Here is a 20,046-nt window from a genome sequence, read left to right as displayed (position 1 = left end):
TTAGAAAAAATAACAAGACTTGAGAGAGGGGGGCAGAGACAAGACTGGAAAGGCCAAAGGGGAGCACGGCAAACTGAAAGTGCTCCTGGCCTGCCAGGAAACGCAGGCAACGTTAGTAGGCATGCTGGACGAGGATGTGGAAATACACATCCTGCAAGTCCACCACCCACATACAGTCTCCAGGGCACACAGGACCGGAGCTAGGGTGAGCACCTTGAACTGCTCCTTTCTCAAGAAGAAGTTGAGAATGTACATGTCTAGGATAGGACAAGGTCATTTTCACTTCTTGTGCACCAGAAAGTAGTGGGAATAGCAACCATGGCCTACGCCTGATACCAGCACGCTCTTAATGGCTCTCTGGGCCAAGAGAGCCAGAACGTTTTGACGAGTAATGACATATGGTCCTCCATCAGCTGGTCGTATGTGGGGCGCATGGGTGAAGGGGTGTGCAGAAAGGGCATGGAGTAGCCACTTTGCACTATATGTAAAACCCTTTTATTTGGATGTTATTAGCTGTCAGTGGTGAAGATGATGGCGTATTCTGCCCCTCCCCACATGCCCATGTTCATGAGAAAGCAAACTAAAGGGGTTTGGAGGCTGTGGCTGCCGGGGGAGAGGTGGACTGGACCAACCTCAAGCTAGTGGTCACACATGATCTGTGAGAACCGTGTGCTCAGCCATTAAAAGGCTAGGAAGCCTTTTGGCCGTGGTGGCTGGGAGGGAAAGGACGCGGTTAGGAGCACCTTCTGCACCCACGAAAGGAGGGGAAGGCGAACTGGTGTTGGGGAGGAGCCATGGTTAGGCCCAAGGACTCCTATCCTAAAGCACTCCAGCACGGAGCCTGATTCTCACCAAAAAGGCCTTCAGAGGGCATGTCCATTAGCGAACAGTGGCGGCTGGTAGGGAACAGGGATGGGGGCTGGGGGGGGGGTTGAAAATATATATTTTTTAAAACACTTACCTTTTGCAACGGACACACCTCTCCTCCGTTTCTCTGCTTTTCCTGACTGTAGTCTGGAAGAAGCTGCAGGAAGCACCCAGCAGACAAGCTCCCCAGCGCCAATCAAAACGTTGTAATGCAGGTCCGAGTGCCATGGATAGGCACTCAGATCAGGAAAGGGAGCCTGTGCATATTTCACACCAGGATGTCCATTGCAGCCCGGTGGGGAATATGTGAAGTGTGCATGACTGCTGGCCAAACAGTCATACGCACTTAGTGTGCACAGTCCACTCTTCCTCCCACCCTGACCCACCAGCCCAGCCTGCACCGCCCTAACCCAACCCGAATCAACCATAAATAAAACAATAATAACCTTGTTATTATTGTTTTATTTTTCCCCCTTTCAATGCTCTAAGAGCAGTGGAGTGACAGTCCACCGCCTAAGCGGAGGAGCAGCCACTGTGAGCGAAGCTTTGCCATCCTCCGAAAAGTCAGCCGTTCTCAGCTATGCGTGGTGCCTAACGGCCACTGACAAAATCACTCTGCCAGCGAGCCGGTCGTATCCAATCCACATCTGATGGTGAACTTCGATGCATCTCGGCCATCATAAATTGCCTGCAGCAGCATGGCTTGGGCCTCCTCCAAGACCATGGGCAGTACTTGCGCAACCAAATCCCTGATTGGCCCAATAGGCACAGAGTGTTCACCGACCGCAATGCAAGGGCGGCGGAAGAGAACATCCTCTTACCAAATGTATCCAGCCTCTTGGATTTGCTATCCAGTAGAGTGGAACAGAACGCCCTAGGGTTGACTCTAGAAGTCGAGGCTTGGACCATCAAGTACTCCACTGTGGGGTTCTGGGTGGGAAAACTGAGGTCCCCAAGACAGGAGCAATGGCGGCAGGCAATTGTCCTATGCACAGGAGCCCCTGTACAGAGCTTGGACCAGGACCCTAGTAGGATATCTGTAAGGGCATCATTAAATGGGAGTAAGGGCTTGGAGGATTCAACTTCCAGTTGAAGCACTTCTGTCAATACGTTTGCCTTGACCGCCACCAAGGGCAACTGAAGGTCCAAGACCTTAGCCGCCCTCTGCACTACCATTACAAAGTAGACTTCCTCCTCCGTAGCCACAATAGGAGAAACCAAGCCAGTGTACGGTGAGCTGTTTAATGCACTGGCATCCACCAGTTCCTTATACTAAATGTCCTCTGTGTCATCTAAGGGATGCAGATACCCATGAGGGTCATCAGAGCCCATCCATTGGTCACCCTCTCTGTGAGAAGTTTGCCTGGCATATGCTGGTCACTAGTTATAGTGGCCACCTTGCACCAGTCCAATTCGACTCTTATGGTAGATAGGTTTAAGACAACCTTATCCTAGTGGTAGCTGAGGAGAGCAGCCTTCAGGCTAAGTCTCAGAGGAATGTAAAGCAGCTTGTTTTACCTTATAATCTCTTGAATTACCAAATGAAAGGACACCACACAGGTATATATATCAAATATATATGTATTTGTTTCTAGACACACTTCTACTAATCTTTTTATGAGATTAGAAGTCAGAAACACATTCAAATATCAACGTTTCACAATAAGTTAAGCACAAATATGGCTGGGGCCCTAGGAGCGTACCAGACCATATACTAAAAAAGACGTTTAGGAAAGTCGACTTGCAGAATTACAAGGCCTAGGGCCTGTAGAATCGCTGGGGCTTCACTACTGCAGTGAAAGCAGGTAATTAACAGACCCACGGGAGACGCATGCAGTGTGTGAACACAGCTGCGGGTTCCCTATTCATTACAATGGAGCAAGTCGCGGTTTGATTCTTAAAGTTTTAGGGTACTTCGAGGAAGTCTACAAGCAAGCCACTTACAAGGTAAGTAATTCGAGGGCCAACACACACTAGGGCACCGGAGTGCACGAGTTCAATCACCCAGGGAAGCCGGGTGCATAGGTGTCTTTTGGTGTCGCGTCGCGTCGCTGTTTTCTATGGAGACCAAAGACGACTTGCTGCTTGCGGCTACTGAAGAAGTGTCCGGTGGAATCCAAGGGTGGATTCGAGATGCAGATGACCTGAAAATTGAAGGGACAGTGTTCACAGTGACTTGCCAGTGACCCGGGGCCAGGAAGATGGGATGCCCACAGATGTCGGGAGATTTCAGGTGATCAAGGGTGTTTTGACTCTTCGCTCACAAGGTCCAGGAAGGATCGACGATGACCAGCAGCTGGATTCGGAGTGTCCCACGACATCTGCAGCTGACTGCAGTGTCGGCAACAGGATTGGAGCCAACAAGCCTTGGCAACAGCAAGTCTTGTGTAGAATGAAGAAAGTCGACGGTGCACACCAGCAAGGTCTGAGGGACTCACCCAGCGAGGGTGAGTGAGGTCAGGCATGGAGCAACCAGGGGAACCCTTTGAGTCGATAAGAAAGTCTTTGGGGGACCCACAAGCCAACGGGCAAGGGACCGCGAAGGCGCCTCGTGAGGAAATGCTTCACAGGAGCCCACGGTCACTCGGGACGGGGTAGGCCTCTGATTTTCGCTGCAAAACCTGCTGGAGGCTTGGGCCACAAGTGGTCCAAAGCACAAGTTCGTAGAACGTCGTGAAGGGGTTGCACTCGACAATAGTGCACGGTACCCGGGTATTGCTGTTCCTAGTCACTCATGGGGTGCACTCGCCTCAGCTCTGCTGGGGACTCACAATGGCCGTCGAGAAGTCAGGACATCCACTTCCGGGGCTGCAGGGACTTCGGACTCCGGCGGGAGCGGGAAAGTTTGTGACTGTTGATTAGAGTTTCTGGTGCCTGCCACTCCTTGACTCCAAGGGAGATTCTTCCGTCTTCCAAAGGTAGTGGAACATCAAAGGGCCAGGATTCTTCTTTGAAGAGCGTCGTCCAGGGTTATCTACTTTGCAATGGCAAGGTTTGCTATCTTATACTGAAGATAGGGGAGGGACTAGCTCTAGGACCACTCCTCTGGGCGGGTCAGGGTAGGGGTGGTTACAGCCACTTCCCTTTGTCCAGTTTCGCGCCAGAGCAGGGACAGGTGGACAGGTAGCCCCTGAACCGGTTTGAGCTGGCATATGCACAGAGGAGCCTACTGCTCCCCCAGTGCAGGACTTCAAAGCACTCTAGAAGTGCACCCACCCAGCCCCAATACACTAAATCCTGTCTGGAAGGTGGTGACACCTCCCTGTGACAGGATGCCTATTGTTGGGCCTCCTCCACTGCGAGTTTCAGTCAGCAGCAGGAGGGCAGCCCAGTGTCTGTGCTGGTGGCATCCATTTTGTGATGCCAGGGCTCTTTGATTTCTACCGTGTTACCACAGTAGGCACATGTCGTCCCCTCTAGAAGGGTGGGATCATACTCCCGCATCATGGACTGATGTGGGGGACTGATTCCAAGTTGTTTGACACCAAACACAACATGTTTTGATGCAGTCATTCCAAAGTTAGCATTTATAATGCACTTAAGAATATATGGTTTAACCGCATCCACAAACAGCCACAAGGAATAGACCCTGCCAGCTGCAGAGGGGTCCTGCTCATGCAGAGGCACCCCCTCACATTGTAAACCAAGCACCCTGCCCTCAGGATTGATAGGGCCTGCCATAGGGGTGGCTAATAGGTTTATATGTGTGTGTATGGTGAGATATAGAAACCTATACCTCAGTGAGGATTGCTAACACTACCTGACCCATGCTGCAGTAGCAGGCCTGTGGTGTCAGATTGAGTCTGCTTCCCAGGGGTGGCATAATACATGCTTCATCCCCTGGTAGGCCTGTGAAGTGCCTATGCCCTAGGTACCGAAGGTACCATATACTAGGGGCTCATAAGGTACCACAGTATCCAATCACTAGTGCATCTAATATGCACACCAAGTCGTTTAGAAAGAACAGAAATACTGGGGCCCTGATTAGCAGGGACCCAGCCAGACTATAGCCAGAAACCAGTGTATACATCAGAAAAAAGTGGGGGCAACATAAGTGCAGATCCTACTCTCCTATACTATCCAGGTCTCTAGTATGAATAAAATACTGGCTTTGAAGGCATGGTCCCGATTTGCACCGGAGTTGGATGACGCTCATTCCACGCTCCAGAGAAGGTTATGCCGCTTCTCCCGATCCAAGATGCTCAGGCAAGACAGAAGCTCTGGTGTTCTGCTAGATTACGCTTGCTATACTAGACCCTGCACTGAAGAACACATTTTTAATCCTTTTAATTTGTTAATGTGATATTTGCACTATTTGCTATACTCGGGGGACATCGATCCCTGCTGCTGCTCACCAGACCGTGCATTGAAAACGTAAACGTTTAAATAATTTTTATCCCGTTTGTTTAAATGTAAGATTTGCACTACCTGCTACCTGTACTTGGGGGGGGATACTGATCTCTGTTGCTGCTTAGTTGCCCCTCCCTGGTCCACCACGGGTGCTGTCCCGATTGCGTGGAGGGAGGAAAAGGCAACTTCCGGACTTGGGGGTTAGCACTCTAGTTTTCGCGTTTTCCCCTCCATTTAACTGGATGCCCTGGCATACGCGCGCAGCGGGCTCGCAAAAGCCAAGCACATCTGCGCCGGTCCATGCCCGAACGGGTCCAGGGGCCACAACCCACGTTTGTTCTGGGGTCGAACCTATTTCCTATAGCCCTCATTTTCTTCATGCACTTCGTACAGTCATCACAGAAACCTGTTGGCACTCCATGAAAGCACTAAATGAAGACGCGCAATGTCCTCATTGTGATTTTGCTTTCTCGCCTCTTATTAAAATGCCCGAATGCCCCGATACCCCACTCTTTTTAAAAATGTTTCTACTTAACTGTAGATCCTTCTCTAAACATTCTACGGAACTTGCAATGCTGTTGGACGATCTAAAACCTGATGTCCTCTTTTTAACTGAGACATGGCTCCATAATGAGTCCGATCCCACTCTTGTGCAAGCCATCCCTCCTGATTATGCTATAAATCGGATTGATCGGAAGACTGGTAGAGGAGGGGGATAGCCATTATCTATAAAAATACCTTTCTATGTCGTATCACTGCAGATCCGCTATTAAACTGCGAGAGTCTGGCATTCTCCTTAGTGATCTCTCCTACTAGCACTCTCTCTGGCATCCTGGTGTATCGTCCTCCAGGTAATGCTAGACAATTTCTCAATGCACTTCCTCCCGCAGTGGCGGACTTAGCCTTGGGACCAGCTCATTTTACCATACTAGGTGATTTTAATGTACACCTAGATAATTCATCTGATAAAATGGCTATGGAGCTGATTGAGAATTTGTCAGCTCTCCAGCTTGTGGAGAAAGTGTCGAAACCCACCCACTCCAAAGGTCATCTTTTGGACCCAGTCTTTAGTAATTGTAGTGAACTCACTAGTGGACTTCCCATCCCTCTTCGCTGGACTGACCATTTCTTGATCCCGCTAAGGTGGGAAATCCCCGGTCCCGCTCGCTCCCCCAATGTAATCCCGGTGTGTGAGCGAAACCGGTCTAAACTCCCTATTGACCAGTGGAAATCGGTCCTGGAAATTAACAGACCATCATGTGAAGTAAATTTTAATCTGGGGAAGGCGAATAAGAGATTCAACTCCTGGATACAAGGTTCCTTAGATTTAGTACTTCCTAAGAAACCTGCTTATATAACCAATAGGATAAAAACTGTGCCGTGGTTCACTCATAATTTGAGGGAACTTAAACAGCGTTGTAGACAGCTTGAAAGGAAGTGGAGGTTGGACTACTCTGATATCAGTAAAACGGAATATAGGGAATCCATCAGATGCTACAAATTGGAAATCCAAACTACCCAAGCTACATTTTACAAACAGAAAATTGAATTAGCTGCTAACTCTCCCAAAGAAATTTTTAAAATTGCCGGAACACTCACCAAATTGCCTCAAAAGCCTCCCAGGTTGCATGACACTTTGACGCACTGCAACACTAGCAGAGTTTTTTCAAAAGAAAATTCAAACTATTTATCAGGCTTTTTTGCCCTCTCAATCTACTATTTCCATTACCACCCCTGCTGAGGTGTCTGTGGGGACCCATATTCTTCTAGCACAATTTCCTCTCCTCAACTCTGCCATGCTGGGTTTAATCATGGCACAAATAAAATCGGGTTCTCCCACAGACCCTGCCCCCCCCCCCCCAGGCTCTCACCTTAGTAGCTGACACCATTCGCCCTATAATTTTGAATCTGGTGAACTCTTCTATTTCCTCAGGTTCAGTCCCGTTAGCATGGAAATGTGCTATGGTTAAAGCCCTTCTAAGAAAACCCAATCTGGATCGGGACAATCTTGCCAATTATCGCCCTATCTCTCGCCTACCTTGGGTGAGTAAGATTCTAGAGAGGCATGTAAACAATACTATGGTAGCCTTTCTGGAAACTAATAACTTACTTCACCCTTCACAGACGGGGTTTCGTCCCCAGTTGGGTACGGAGACTGCCCTTCTTGCGGTGACAGAGGAAACAAGAAGGATTTTGGATCAGGGAGGCACTGCAGCCATTATCCTTCTTGACCTAAGCGCCGCTTTCGATACTGTTAATCATACTACCCTGCTCCTCAGACTTAAGAATGTGGGAGTATCAGGTATGGCAGTACAGTGGCTTCAATCCTTTCTCAGTGACCGCTCGTTCAGGGTCTTTGAGGGAGATGTGGTCTCTAATGAGTTTCCCCTTAATTGCGGGGTTCCTCAGAGCTCGGCCCTTAGTCCCACGCTTTTCAATATATACCTGAGACCCCTGGCAGAGATCGTCCAACCATTTGGCATAAAAATCATCTCCTATGCGGACGACACACAGCTCGTGGTGACACTTAACCACTCCGAAGGGCCATCTAGCACTCTAAGCAGCTGTTTAGAGGAGGTTGCCAAATGGATGGAACGTTCGTGCCTTACACTTAACGGGGACAAAATGGAGCTTATGCTCCTGGGCAATTCCCCTGTTTTTAACCCGGCATCCCTCTGGCCATAGTGCTTAGGCCCTGCCCGGCCCCCAAAGAGCAAATCAAGAGCCTGGGCATCTGGATTGACCACTCCCTTGCGTTTAGTCACCAGGCAGCGAAATTCTCTGCAACTTGCTTCGGGCTACTAAGGATGCTTCATAAGATTCTGCCCCTTCTTCCTTTCCACGCCAGAAGGATCATGGTACAAGTCCTGATCCTTTCTCGCCTAGACTATGGGAATGCATTATACTTGGGAGCTCCGCAGTACACCATCAATAAGCTCCAAGTTATTCAGAATTCTGCTGCTCGTAGACTGCTTCAGATTCCCCGTTGGCACTCTACCAAACAAGCATTAAAGAGATTGCACTGGCTGCAAATCAGGGAAAGGATACAGTTTAAAGCTATGTGCTTGGTCCATAAAGCCTTCTGGAAGAATGGCCCTCCCATTCTTCAGTCCCTGATCACCCCCTATCACCCGAAGAGAGACCTTCGGTCATCTGTATCTCTCCTTGCCCGTCAACCTAGAAAAAGGAGGGCCAGATGTGGGGGTCGTTCCTTCGCGTATAGTGGCGCCATTGGCTGGAATGCCCTTCTGCTTCAATTACGGAAAGAATCCAATCATCTGTCTTTTCGCAAGCTCCTAAAAACCTGTCTGTTTTAGTTTTCTCCTCTGCCTCTGTTCTTTGCACGTTTTTCGTCCGCAGCGCTGGGAGGCCTTCGGGTAGCTATCGCGCTTTATAAATATCATTTCATTTCAACTGGTGCCATGAGCGAACCCGCCGGTGAGAATCCAGTTAGAGCCCCTCCCGAACCCATGCAGCCCGAAGGTGCTCTAGAGGGTCAGACTGCCCACTAAGAGATGCATGGCGTCATAAAACTATTTGAGCTGGACGGGGTTCACTGCAGCTCCAGGAATCATCAGGGAGGGGCAGGGCAGACCCTGGACCGGGATCTGCTTAGGAGCAAGGCCTAGAGTGCTGACACTCCTGTGCCTTGTCTGAGGACTTGGACGGGAGCAGTGAAGCTGAAGACCTCTTCGACTACATCCTATGAGACTTACCCAACTTGGATCAGGACGATGATAGCCAGGAGCGGCTCCAGAAGTGGTACCGGGACCTACCACACAAGTAGTAAGTGTCATGGGGTCGTCTGACCTCAAATGGCGAGGAGCTTGAGGGAACACTCCCTTTGTGCCTTTTGATGCATTGTACAGCAGCCCTCGCCAGTCTTAGAGTCTTAGTCCCATTCCAAGCACAAAAGACAAACCAAGTGTGGGTCTGTCACATACATCTGCCTGTGACAGGCACCACACAGCTTCAAATCATAGGTTTTAGGTTTCTTAAGGGAAATCCCTAGCACAAAAGGGGAGAAAAAAAAGTTTGAAAAAATATCGACAAAAAGTCAAGAAAAGGAAAATTGACTGAGGGTAGCTCTCTCGAATCTGCACTGACTGGCACAGAAAGAAAAGAACTGATATCAGCATGCTGTGGCGGTGTCTATATAGACACTGTGCACGTCACTTCTGGTGTGGACGATGCCACCGATCGGCACACAGAGATACTGCTCGAAAATCTCTGGATCCAGTGTGACAACAGGGGAATATTCTAAAGTAAGGACCCTGCGGCTAGAAGGTTTTCATTTAATTCTGTTGCAAGGCTGCCTATTTCGAGATCAGTTTTATGTAGCCCTCGAGTAAGTGTTAGAATGATTGGTGCGCAGCAGGTGAGGTCGACCCTCACAGTAAATGCGTGCAATAAGGCAGTGAATGAAGAGCCCCAAGGACTACACGCCAATCCCTATTTGCGATTCCTAAATTGCAGTTGCAATTTGCAATTTTTACTGGGTAAAAATTGCAAATAGTGACCGTTTTTGCCCCTTTGTACATCTTAAAAGGCCATTTAGCATTTCTTAACGGGACAAAATAACGATTTGGCCCGTTAAAAAATGCTAAATGGCTTGTACATCTGGGCCAAAGGCCATTTGTAGACAAAGACTTTAGACATTTCACAGATGGGGGGAGCCAGTGGCATCTTCACCAACAATGGAAAGATGCTAATAGCCTTTTTGGATACCTGCTCCTCTACGGAAACGATGTGGATCACAACCGGATACGTGTTGAATTGTGGAACGTACTGGACCATGTGACAATAAAACTAGATCCAAAGACACTGCGGATCAAGTTACCTAACTGTACACAGCAGTAAAAGATCTATGAAAAGAGACCACAAGCATGGAATTACAATGTAGAGTGTGGATCAGGACGCAATACAGTATATGTGGAGGTCAAGAAGAAATAGGCAGATGGACAGAACATAGACCTTTTCATTGATCCAAAAATCAATTTAAACCAACAATATCTCTCAATCATCTCTGGCAAAATCGAAAAGCAAGCATAACAGCAAATGCACACATACTTTCGCCTTGACAGAACAAGCATTGAACTGGCTTACTGAACCACCAAGACAGTAGGGCAAGATTTAGGTGTCATTGTTCTAGCAGAGATTTAGTTATGCTATTGTTTTGAAGGCAAAAAGGTTCAGATTCTTTTATCTAAATATTTCTATTAGATTTTTAAACAATAGAAGATTATTTACAACATAAAATTTTAAAAAATGAACCTACAGAATAGGCAGCAGCAATTATTGTAACTAGTGCAGCATGGGTCACTCAACAGAAAAATAATGACATGACAATGCCCAGTGTAAATGCTTTAAAGCAAATACATCAGGTATATTCTAGTATCCCTATGTCGTCACATTAGAAAAGGCTATATAAGACAGGTGTCATCTTCACTTCTCAAATAAGATACAGCCAGACCAAAATAACAGATGACATTACGCGCTCATCCATCAATATCATCTTCTTGAACAGTCGCCCTCCCACCCCCCACCCCTGTCATGGGGCAATAATCACCAGCCTCTTTCTGTTCTGTCAAGTAGTCTTCAAAGGGACCCTGACTATCTTTCAGCTGTGTTTTCAGGCCCTGTAACTCTGCATCAGTCTCTGCATTTTCATTGCAAAAGACAACATTTTGCAGCCAGTCACAGGGATGAATAGGTTATGGTGTTTCTGATACATTTCAGCACAACCCTCTGTTAAGAAACTATGATCTGGGCAATAATAAATCTGCACGTGTCATTGAATATGGAGACTACCTAGTCCCCTGAAGAAATTTCCAGACCATCTGAAGTACCTGGGTAATACGTATACAGACTATCTAAAACATTTTGTTACTTTTCGCCTATATCAGAAAAATGCAAGACTGTCCTGAGGATACATCATAAGATATTCTATACAGTGTGATAAAACAATTGATATATCAGCCACACTTTATATTACTGCATGTTACAGTTCCTGTAAAGACTTTGATAGTGATGCGGTTTGGGTACCAACCATTAGAGCCCTCTACACAGCCTAAACACAATTCTAACATTCCTGATCAAAAACCACAATTACGAGACAAAATGCTTACATCTTTAAGCCGTTTTCTGGATGGACTAGAATTATCTTACCACACAAGACTGTTGCCCTCATCCTATATCAGTACGCAAGCAGACTCTGTTAACAGATACACACTCATCAGCATTGAGGCTGCTTCAACATTCTGAGTGGCACGAGATGGAACCATTAACAAGCATTGGCATAGCCAATAGGTCTCGCTTTTGGGACCTTATAAGTATTTAGTTATGCAGCACAATATCCTTGGTGCAACCACATCAACTGTTGCATGGCTAAACACTTACAAGGTCCCAAAAGGAGAGACCTATTGGCTATGCCAATGCTTGTTTAAACAGCTCTCCTTACCACCACCATGCTTTTAGTAAGCATACATACAAGAAATGATTTTGAACTTTCCTCAATCGTGCTGCTTATCCACATCGAGGCAATGGTCAAGACAGCGAACTCCTGGTCGTGGCTAGCCTTCCTGCCTTGTGAATATCTGCGTTGCGCCGCACAGACTACATGGTGCCTGGCACAGAGATGACAAAGAGTACAATGTTGAGGACCCGAGACCAGGAGAGGATTTTCATACACCATGTTCTTGTCTCAGTCATGAGACAGGGGAAAATTCCAGGAAGGATGTTGGTAAACTATACCTTTATAGTGCCCAGGCGAGTGAGAGGGTGGGCCAGCTACCAGCATACTTCTAGGTTCTTTTCTCCTTTTCCGTGGTTGGAACAACTTGTAAGTAATGAGTGGGGTGAAGGCAACAATATAGAGATAATGGAGGACAGAGGAAGTAATGCGTTTGGGACATAGTGGATAGACGAGTAGCTCCTATCGACAGAAATACAGTTGACAACTGAAGTGGCCGCTCAGCCATGCAAAGCACCAGGCCCGGACTGGCCGTAGCGGGCACCGGGCAATCCCCCGGTGCGCCGCACGGATGGGTGCCGGTTTTGGGCCCGTGGGGGCCGTTTGGCCGGTTTTGGTTCCCAGTCCGGCCCTGCAAAGCACCCATTGCCAAGAGGGCAAACTCAATGAGCAACAGGTGTTCATGGCTGCCTAGTAGTCCCATGTCATATGGAACATCGTCAGCCACTCCTGCCTCATTAATCAACAGCACTTTGTATCTTAGTACTTTTAAGCCCAGTCCTAAAATGGCTACGCAAAGGATCTAAAATGAAAGGCTGCTTGAACATATCTATACTCCTGATGCCTCATGTGAGGGAGAGTTGAAATATTGTTGATGCTGATGCACAGCATAGGTGCTCCAAACCCGGCACAGTGAAAGTGCAAAGTGACATCAGTGAGGTAGATGTGTAGAAGTGCTGTACTGAAGAAAATGTGATATATGCAGTTAACATGTAACTTAACAACTAGGGGCTGATGGAATCAATTTTTGGAAGAATCAAACTGAAAGTACATATAGACTAATATAATCAATCAAAACAGTCTGCTAGTACAAATGTATTAGCGGACCGTTTTAATTGATTAATTTGATATATTAGTAATATTCCCTGCGCTGGATTTGGAGCACCTGCTTTAGTATGATTTTCTTTTTTTTGTTTGAATCTTTTTATTACACCTCTTTTCTTTTTATGATTTTCTTTATTATTTGTCAAATTGAATTAAATGATCAGTTAAAATTCATATGATTCGACCGTGATTGTTAATTCGCTGGCCTAGGAAGTTCAGGCATTGTGACTTCCAGGGCAGGGAACCAGTTTTGTTTTGCATACAATGTGTAGGACAGCCTAGTGACTTGAGAATAAAGTCGGCAGTCAGGCTGCTGCTGGCAGCTCCTTAGTCCGCACTTGAGAAGAGACCATTCAGGAGAGATAGGATTGCAAAGAGAACGAGGATCCTACTTTAATTAATAGGAGGTAGAGAGCACAGGAGACAGCTGGGGCACAGCACAGGGGGAGTCTGCATAAAAGGAAAGACACAGAACATTTGGAACAAAGAAAAAGTATGGGGAGAGCGATATTTCAGTTATTTAATTTTCAGTGTTCTCTGAATGTAGTCTGCTGCAACTGACCCAGGCCTCCGCACTTTTGGTCACCTGTCCAGCAATGATGGTGGCAGTTTGCTGTAGTTTAGTACATAATTAATTTTCTGATTCCTGTTGGTCGTGGGAGGGAGGTCCCGCCATGCTCCTTAACTAGAAGGTCACATCCGGTTTCAGTTGAGGTCACCGTGAAGTGCAATGGAAATACGTGCCTTGGGGTCCTGCTCCTGCTTGTAGCACAGGAATGGGGAGGGGGGGGGCTCTGTCTTCAGCGTTCGCCGATATGTCTTTCAGCTTGGGAGGGCACAGGGGTTGCCATCTCCCCGCAGTGGCTGTGGCTTTTTAGCTTCAAGCTTTGAGCTGCGACGAACGTGAGGGCAGAGAAAGCTGCATTTGCCGCAGCGAGAAGTAGTTAGTAGAGACGCAGTGAGAGAGAGAAGCTGAGAGAGAGGACGGTAGCTATTGGAAGGGCATTACAAACAGCTGAATGATTCATCGAGCTACTGACCCTACACAGGAATTACAGTAGGAGAGGTATCTGGGGCAGGGAATCAAGGGTGGTAAGGGAGTAAATCTTGAGGAAAGCATTAGGCAGCCCTTGCGAGGGGCGCAGTGCTCAGGCGGTAGCTGAAGCGGCCCTCCCAAGTGTAAGGTGCAGCTTGCTGTCTGTCCTGTTCTGTCCTGTCCTCCCCGCCCCCTCCTGACCACAAGGCACATTAAAACAAGCATTGGACGCGCGGCCGTAAAAGTAACGCCGTGCGGCCGCGAAATAAAATAAAACAAGCATGCGGCCGTAAAAGTAACTGCCGCGCGGCCGTGAAAACGAAAGTAATAGCGATCGCTATCAAAGCGAAAGTGATCGCGATCGCTTGGACGGGAGCGCTGTGTGGCAAGCACGCGAGTGGTGCGCGCGCAGCAGTGATTGGCGGCTGCGCACGTGCACGCTCATGTGCACTCAAGCTTTAGGCCACAGGCAGCACTTTAAAAATCCCAACTACAAAATGTCTCTCCGAGCCAGCGCAGCAAGACCTAAAAACTAAGTGTGGAGGGACGTGGTTTACCAGAAATACTGCATCTATGCAAAGTAGTCAATTTCAATTCTGGATGATACTGTGAAGGAATGTTTTTGACCTTGTCAGTGCTATAAACCGGATGATGTATGTTGCTGACCCCAACACCTGTACTGTTGTATTTTGTCTGTGTGGACTCTTAGCTCATAGAGGCTTCTCGATTGCTTAAGACCGATGTTGGCTCTTGAAAGTAGAGGGTCTTTCAGAATTTAGCCAGCAAGCAGCCTCTAGGGTAATGGGGTCTCGGAGGTGAAAGCTAGCTTTTTATTAAACATTATGCCCTTCTAAAGGTAGACTATCTCTTATTACCTACCAGTCTCCTGTTGAACATTTGACCAGCTTGTTCCATATGAACCAATGCGGTTTCAATCCACACCGTAAGACAAAACATTGTATTAGAAGGCTCCACCTGGCACTGGCCCACATTGGATCACTAGGCGGTCCAGTAGCACTTATGCTTATCGATTTTGAGAAAGCATCTGACACCCTGCACTGGTCGTTCCTTGAGGAGACCCTTCTTAAAATGGGCTTTGGCCCACAGTACCGAGCCTACATTAGGGTCCTTATGCAGACCCACAGACTTAAGTGATAATAAGCAGAGCTTTATCCCCAAATATTTCCCATCCGGAGGGGCACCAGACAGGGATATACCCCATCCCTCCTCCTATATGCACCAGCCATACAGCCCTTGGTGGCATGGGTGCGCTGTGATGCGCAAATGTGGGGCTTTAACTGGGGAATGGCGACAGAAGATAGGATTGTCCTCTAGGCAGACTATGTCCTCCTGTTCCTCTCCCAGGGCCACATAACGGGATCTCTGCTGATCTATATCCTTTGGGTCGGCTTCTGAGCTACAAATTAACTGGGACAAATCCCTCCTGGTCCCTTCTGCAGGGTGACCGACAGGATGAGACCTGGCTCCCAGGGATCCTCATACATCACCATAGCTTTTTATATATGGGAGTGCACATCATGGGAACCAGAACTCACCTGGAGTTTGAATCTTTGTCCCTTGCTCCATAGAGCCCACGAGGATATGACGCAATTGGACAAGCTGCCCCTCAATCTCATGGGGAGGATTAGCTTATTTAACATGATGATATTCCTAGGCTGCTCCACACACTCCAAAACTTCCCCCTCAACATTGGGAAGACTTTAATACTCTGGCAGCGATTGCAAGGCGGTTTCTGTGGACAAACAAATCACCCAGGTCGACTTTGGTCAATGCATCTGCGCTAACTATGCTGCGGACTTGCCATGGCGGATATCAGTCTGTATTACTGGGCAATGCACATCCTAACAGTGAACAACAGGTTACACGGGCTGGGAGGACCTGGCTTACCAGGGAGAGATAGCTCTAATCATTTTGGAGAACATTGCAAGTATTCTGTTTGGGGCCCCGTCCCAGAACCTTTACTGGAACTTGCGGACGTGAAGAGCAGCACTGCGCTGGACTGGTTGGGACCAAAGGCGCACCCTGGAGACTCCTCAGTTGGTGGGCCGCCAGATGGATCATGTGGTGAGTATAGAGGAATTAGAGGGTGGGACCAAACTGGAATCTCGAGCCTAGGAGATGTATGGGACAGGTACCATGTTAGGTCCTTTCAGGAGCATCAGACTGAGTTCCACATGCACAAATCCCAATTCTTTCTATAGTTATAACTCAGACACACCCTCTCCAAATATCAAGAAGAACTTGAGAGATGTCCCGGAGTAAAGTCCACTAGAAGCGCAAGTACTTATGGGTTCCATGGGGAAAAGTGAGATTTCACAAATCTATAAGACCTTAGTCACACACTCTCCTGACTGAATGGGAACCTTGAGAGCAAATGGGAGGATTAGGGAGGCCCCTGGACGCGACAGACTGGAGGGATGCCTGCATGGCGCCACGCACTCTAGCAATTTCTGCACAGCTCAGGTTCATTCAGTTTAATGACCTCTGCCAAGCCTATCTCACCATCTCTGGAAGGCCCAGGCATATCCATCACCTAAATGCCTTAGATGCACGGAGCCCAGAGGGGACTTATATCACGCCGTATGGGCCTGCCCTGTCATACATTACTACTGGTAATGCATACTCTCCATGGTGGTGTGATCGCTCATGGAAGCAAACCCCAGACTCGCTATAGTGGGAATTCCAGAGGATATGGGGGAACCCCGAGTGGATAGGACACTGTTGGGGAAGGGTACATTGTTGGCCAAAATGGATATTGCCCAACACTGGAGCTCCCCCGCCACTCCCTCGATTGCAGCTTGGAAAAAAGGTATGGACTGGTGCACGAAACAGGAAGAGACAATATGCACACAACACAGGTGTCCCCACAAATATGATAAGGTTTGGAGCAAATGGTGGGTTTACCATGGCCTAAAAGGACACGCTGATATGGGGAGATGAAGCAGCACCATACGCTACACTTGCAGGACTAATGGGGAAGGCGGGTTCATGTGAGAAGTACTGTATACAATGTGCTTACCATCGGAGAGCAACAACTGTTATATCAAAATTCAAAGTGTTACTACAAAAATCTTCATGCAGCCAACTTGCCCCTTTTGCAATTATCCCAAATGAGGCCAACCGTGGGGTCAAGAATCACTTGCTGTTCGGGCCATCATGCACAGTTTAATTCTTTCATGCTGTTGGCACCCGTTGAAAAAGATCATCTAGCATTGTGCTCCTGCCTATGTAATGACTGTTCCACATTAGAGCAATCTGACCTTGGTCTGTTCTCATTTGGTCTGATGCTATATACTCCTACTGAATTGGGCCCAATTAAACTAGATAATCTCTTGTTGATGGGAGGGTATCACCATTATCTTCCCTGTGTTCCGTGTGTTGTAGGCTTTTAAATGTCTAGATAGTCAACACTAACTGGTGCAAGCAAGAAAAGCAAATGAGCTTGAGACTGAGTGACCTTATGTAGGTACCAGAGGGGTGTCCAGCAAATCAGGGGAAGCTGCTCATGGTCTCCTTGTTGTGCTGGCCCCTTTCCAGAATTTTAGAGGAAGCAACAATGCCACTGAGGAGGCAAGCAAAGGAGCCCCGCCACTGCAGTTTGGGTCTTTCCCCTCACTGGTCCTACACTCTAAAGGCCGGTTTTAAAATGAAAAACATGTCGCTGGTGAAAAAACAACAGTGAAAGAGATACTGAGTACTAGCCCCACCACAACAACAGGCAAAATCCTGCCAACAAAGTTGTCTAGCTGTATTTCAAATATATCAGAAAAAACAATAGGACATGATCCAAAATGTACATTAAGCTCACTGAAGAAAAACAGCAAGTGAAGCAAACAAGAATCAAGCAATATTTCTGAAGAACAAAGGTATGAAGGGCCAGAGGCCCAGCGTTTGGAATGCTTGCAGTTACTGATCCGCAGCTTGGGATGTTGCAGCAGCTGGCTGCGTTAAAGCAACAGAGTCAAATCCTCTTTAATGAAGCTTCTGCCTTTTAATCCACATTTCCTAAATAGTTACCTTTAGACGGCACATTGGTACGAGCTTTTTAAATCTACCTACTGGTTTAATATTCTTTGAAAACTGATTTTTTTAATTTATATAAGAAAGGCAATTTAAAGTTGTCCTTAGATTAACACATTTTAAGAAACCAATTTCCCTTTGAAATGCTTGTTTGCTGGATTCCACCGCTGGGTGGAATAGTCAATGTTTAAGAATATTAATGTAGATTCCACGTTGGGAAACAAACGTTGTGGAACGCTGGCTCCTGTTGCTTAAAATAATGCCAGCATTTCACTTCCAAAACACAAATCCACGCTGTATGAGCATTATATCATCCTTCCACAGTTATGTAAACAATTCAAGAAAAGAAGATATGCAGATTAACCCGACTGGCAAAGATGGGTAGACAGCAAGTGCCCTGGACATCTGCCAACTGCAGCAAACTCCTCTAGTGTACATCCTGAAGAGGATTGCTTACCTTAGGAAACATCACAAAGGGCAAAATACACATATATATTTAGAAAACCAACAACAGTCAGGCATGCATCAATCAAGCCACGAAAGCAACAATATGATTCAATAATCACACGATGCAGTCTAATAATGCTCTAAACATTTGCTAAAAAAGGATAATGGGGATTTTAGGCCATTGCTAACCTCCATCTTTACAGCATGATGAAGAGGATCGAGGCTTTGTGCAGTTATTGGACTTGGACAGTGTATGGACACATGGTTTGCCGTCCATCCAGACCACTAAACCTGCAGAGACCTTTCCATTCTCCCAATTTACAATTTCCATTGATTTTAAAAGCACTGAAATCAGTATCATAGAAACACGGTGCTCCCCAGACATCTCCAGATAAAGCGTTGGCAACGTGTCGTGTATTAATAGGATACAAGGCATGACTTCTCCTCCAACTCAAGAGGGTGGCTCACTCTTACACACAAGAGCACGTCCCAAAGCTTAGTATGTACTTACTACTGTCAACAGTGCCTGTTAAGTGTCAAAAAAGCACAGCAAAGCTGGCAATCTTCTCAAGAATTCAATGAATGCAGAGAATAAGCATGCAGACTGTACCTCATTCTGAAGCTCGTCATCACTTTTAGTCGATGCGAGCATTTCAAAGAGAGTGCCGCATAGGTCTTCTGTGGTTGGTCCTCCAGAGGTCCCACGTAACGTGTTCTGGACATACTTCTCCACTTCACCAAGCAAGAAAGAATCTTCGCCTTGTTGAAAAGACTTGTGGTCCACGCCGTTGACAGGACTTTCCTGGAAGCCTGCCAAGTGGCTATTGCGGTATCTGCTGAAATCTAAGCTGACATTTCTCTCAGCATCTGCATCACCGTTTAGTGGTAGCTCCTCGCAGTCCTCCAAGTCATACATCTCAGGTGAAAACATAACATTTCTACCAAAGCAACCTCGGTTGTTTTCTTCTTTTTCTTCAAACATCTGTTCAAGGGCTTCAAGCTGCTTCTCTGTTAAGCGAGACGTAATGTGACATGTAGACCGGCAAGCTGAGGTGGCAGAGGTTGATGGAAAAGGCCCAAACATTTGCTTGATTGCCTTGGTCTCCTCTTGGCCAACGCTAACCCTGTTGTGAAAGATCTTGAAGAGATAAACAGCTCCGCTTTCAATTGCTTCTTGGCCGTGGTCGGATCCCACTGTTAAAAAACAAAGGGCAACAGCCAAGCTATCAATTTCAAATCAAAGACATTATCAGTGGCAATATCACAACAGTAAGTGCATTATTCAACAGGATAAGTCCACATTGTTAATGAATCACCCTGATAGGTGAAAAACCTGCATCCACAGTATACAGAAAATGAGTGCCTACTTGAATATTCACAACATTCTCTTACCAGGAACATCTTTTAACAGCAGCAACAATCTGCAGCCAGTATAACCAGGAAGTTAAATGGGTCTTAACAAATATGATGTTAGATACACATGTAAACCACAACAAAAAAGTCCTATAGAGGTTATTTGAGAGTTTAAGAAGACCACCTGAGTGGCAGGGCCAGAGGTTTACAAAATGGCCACGCCCCTCTGAGCCTCTGAGTTGCCTTTGCCCACTTCCCAGCTGGTCCCGTGATTGGAGACTCAGAGCACGCATGCGCAAACCACAGGAGAGTAGAGCTGGAGTTAAACGCTCCAGCATATGCAGATCCCATACACAAGCTATTCTTGTGATAAGAG

The 20,046-nt window shown here is 47.1% G+C and overlaps 1 protein-coding gene across 2 annotated transcripts in view; it reads right to left on the bottom strand.

The window, feature by feature from the left end:
* Positions 1–20,046, bottom strand: part of ASCC3 (activating signal cointegrator 1 complex subunit 3) — a 2,113,369-nt gene that overhangs the window by 1,880,141 nt on the left and 213,182 nt on the right. For both annotated transcript variants that reach the window (XM_085611187.1, XM_085611188.1), the window contains exon 4: positions 18,928–19,511. In XM_085611187.1, coding sequence (XP_085467313.1) covers positions 18,928–19,511 — 584 coding nt within the window. The remainder of the gene's footprint in view (positions 1–18,927; positions 19,512–20,046) is intronic.

The sequence above is a fragment of the Triturus cristatus genome, chromosome 6 (assembly GCF_964204655.1).
Source record: "Triturus cristatus chromosome 6, aTriCri1.1, whole genome shotgun sequence".
Classification (NCBI taxonomy): domain Eukaryota; kingdom Metazoa; phylum Chordata; class Amphibia; order Caudata; family Salamandridae; genus Triturus; species Triturus cristatus.
This window is presented reverse-complemented; position numbering and strand designations above follow the sequence as displayed.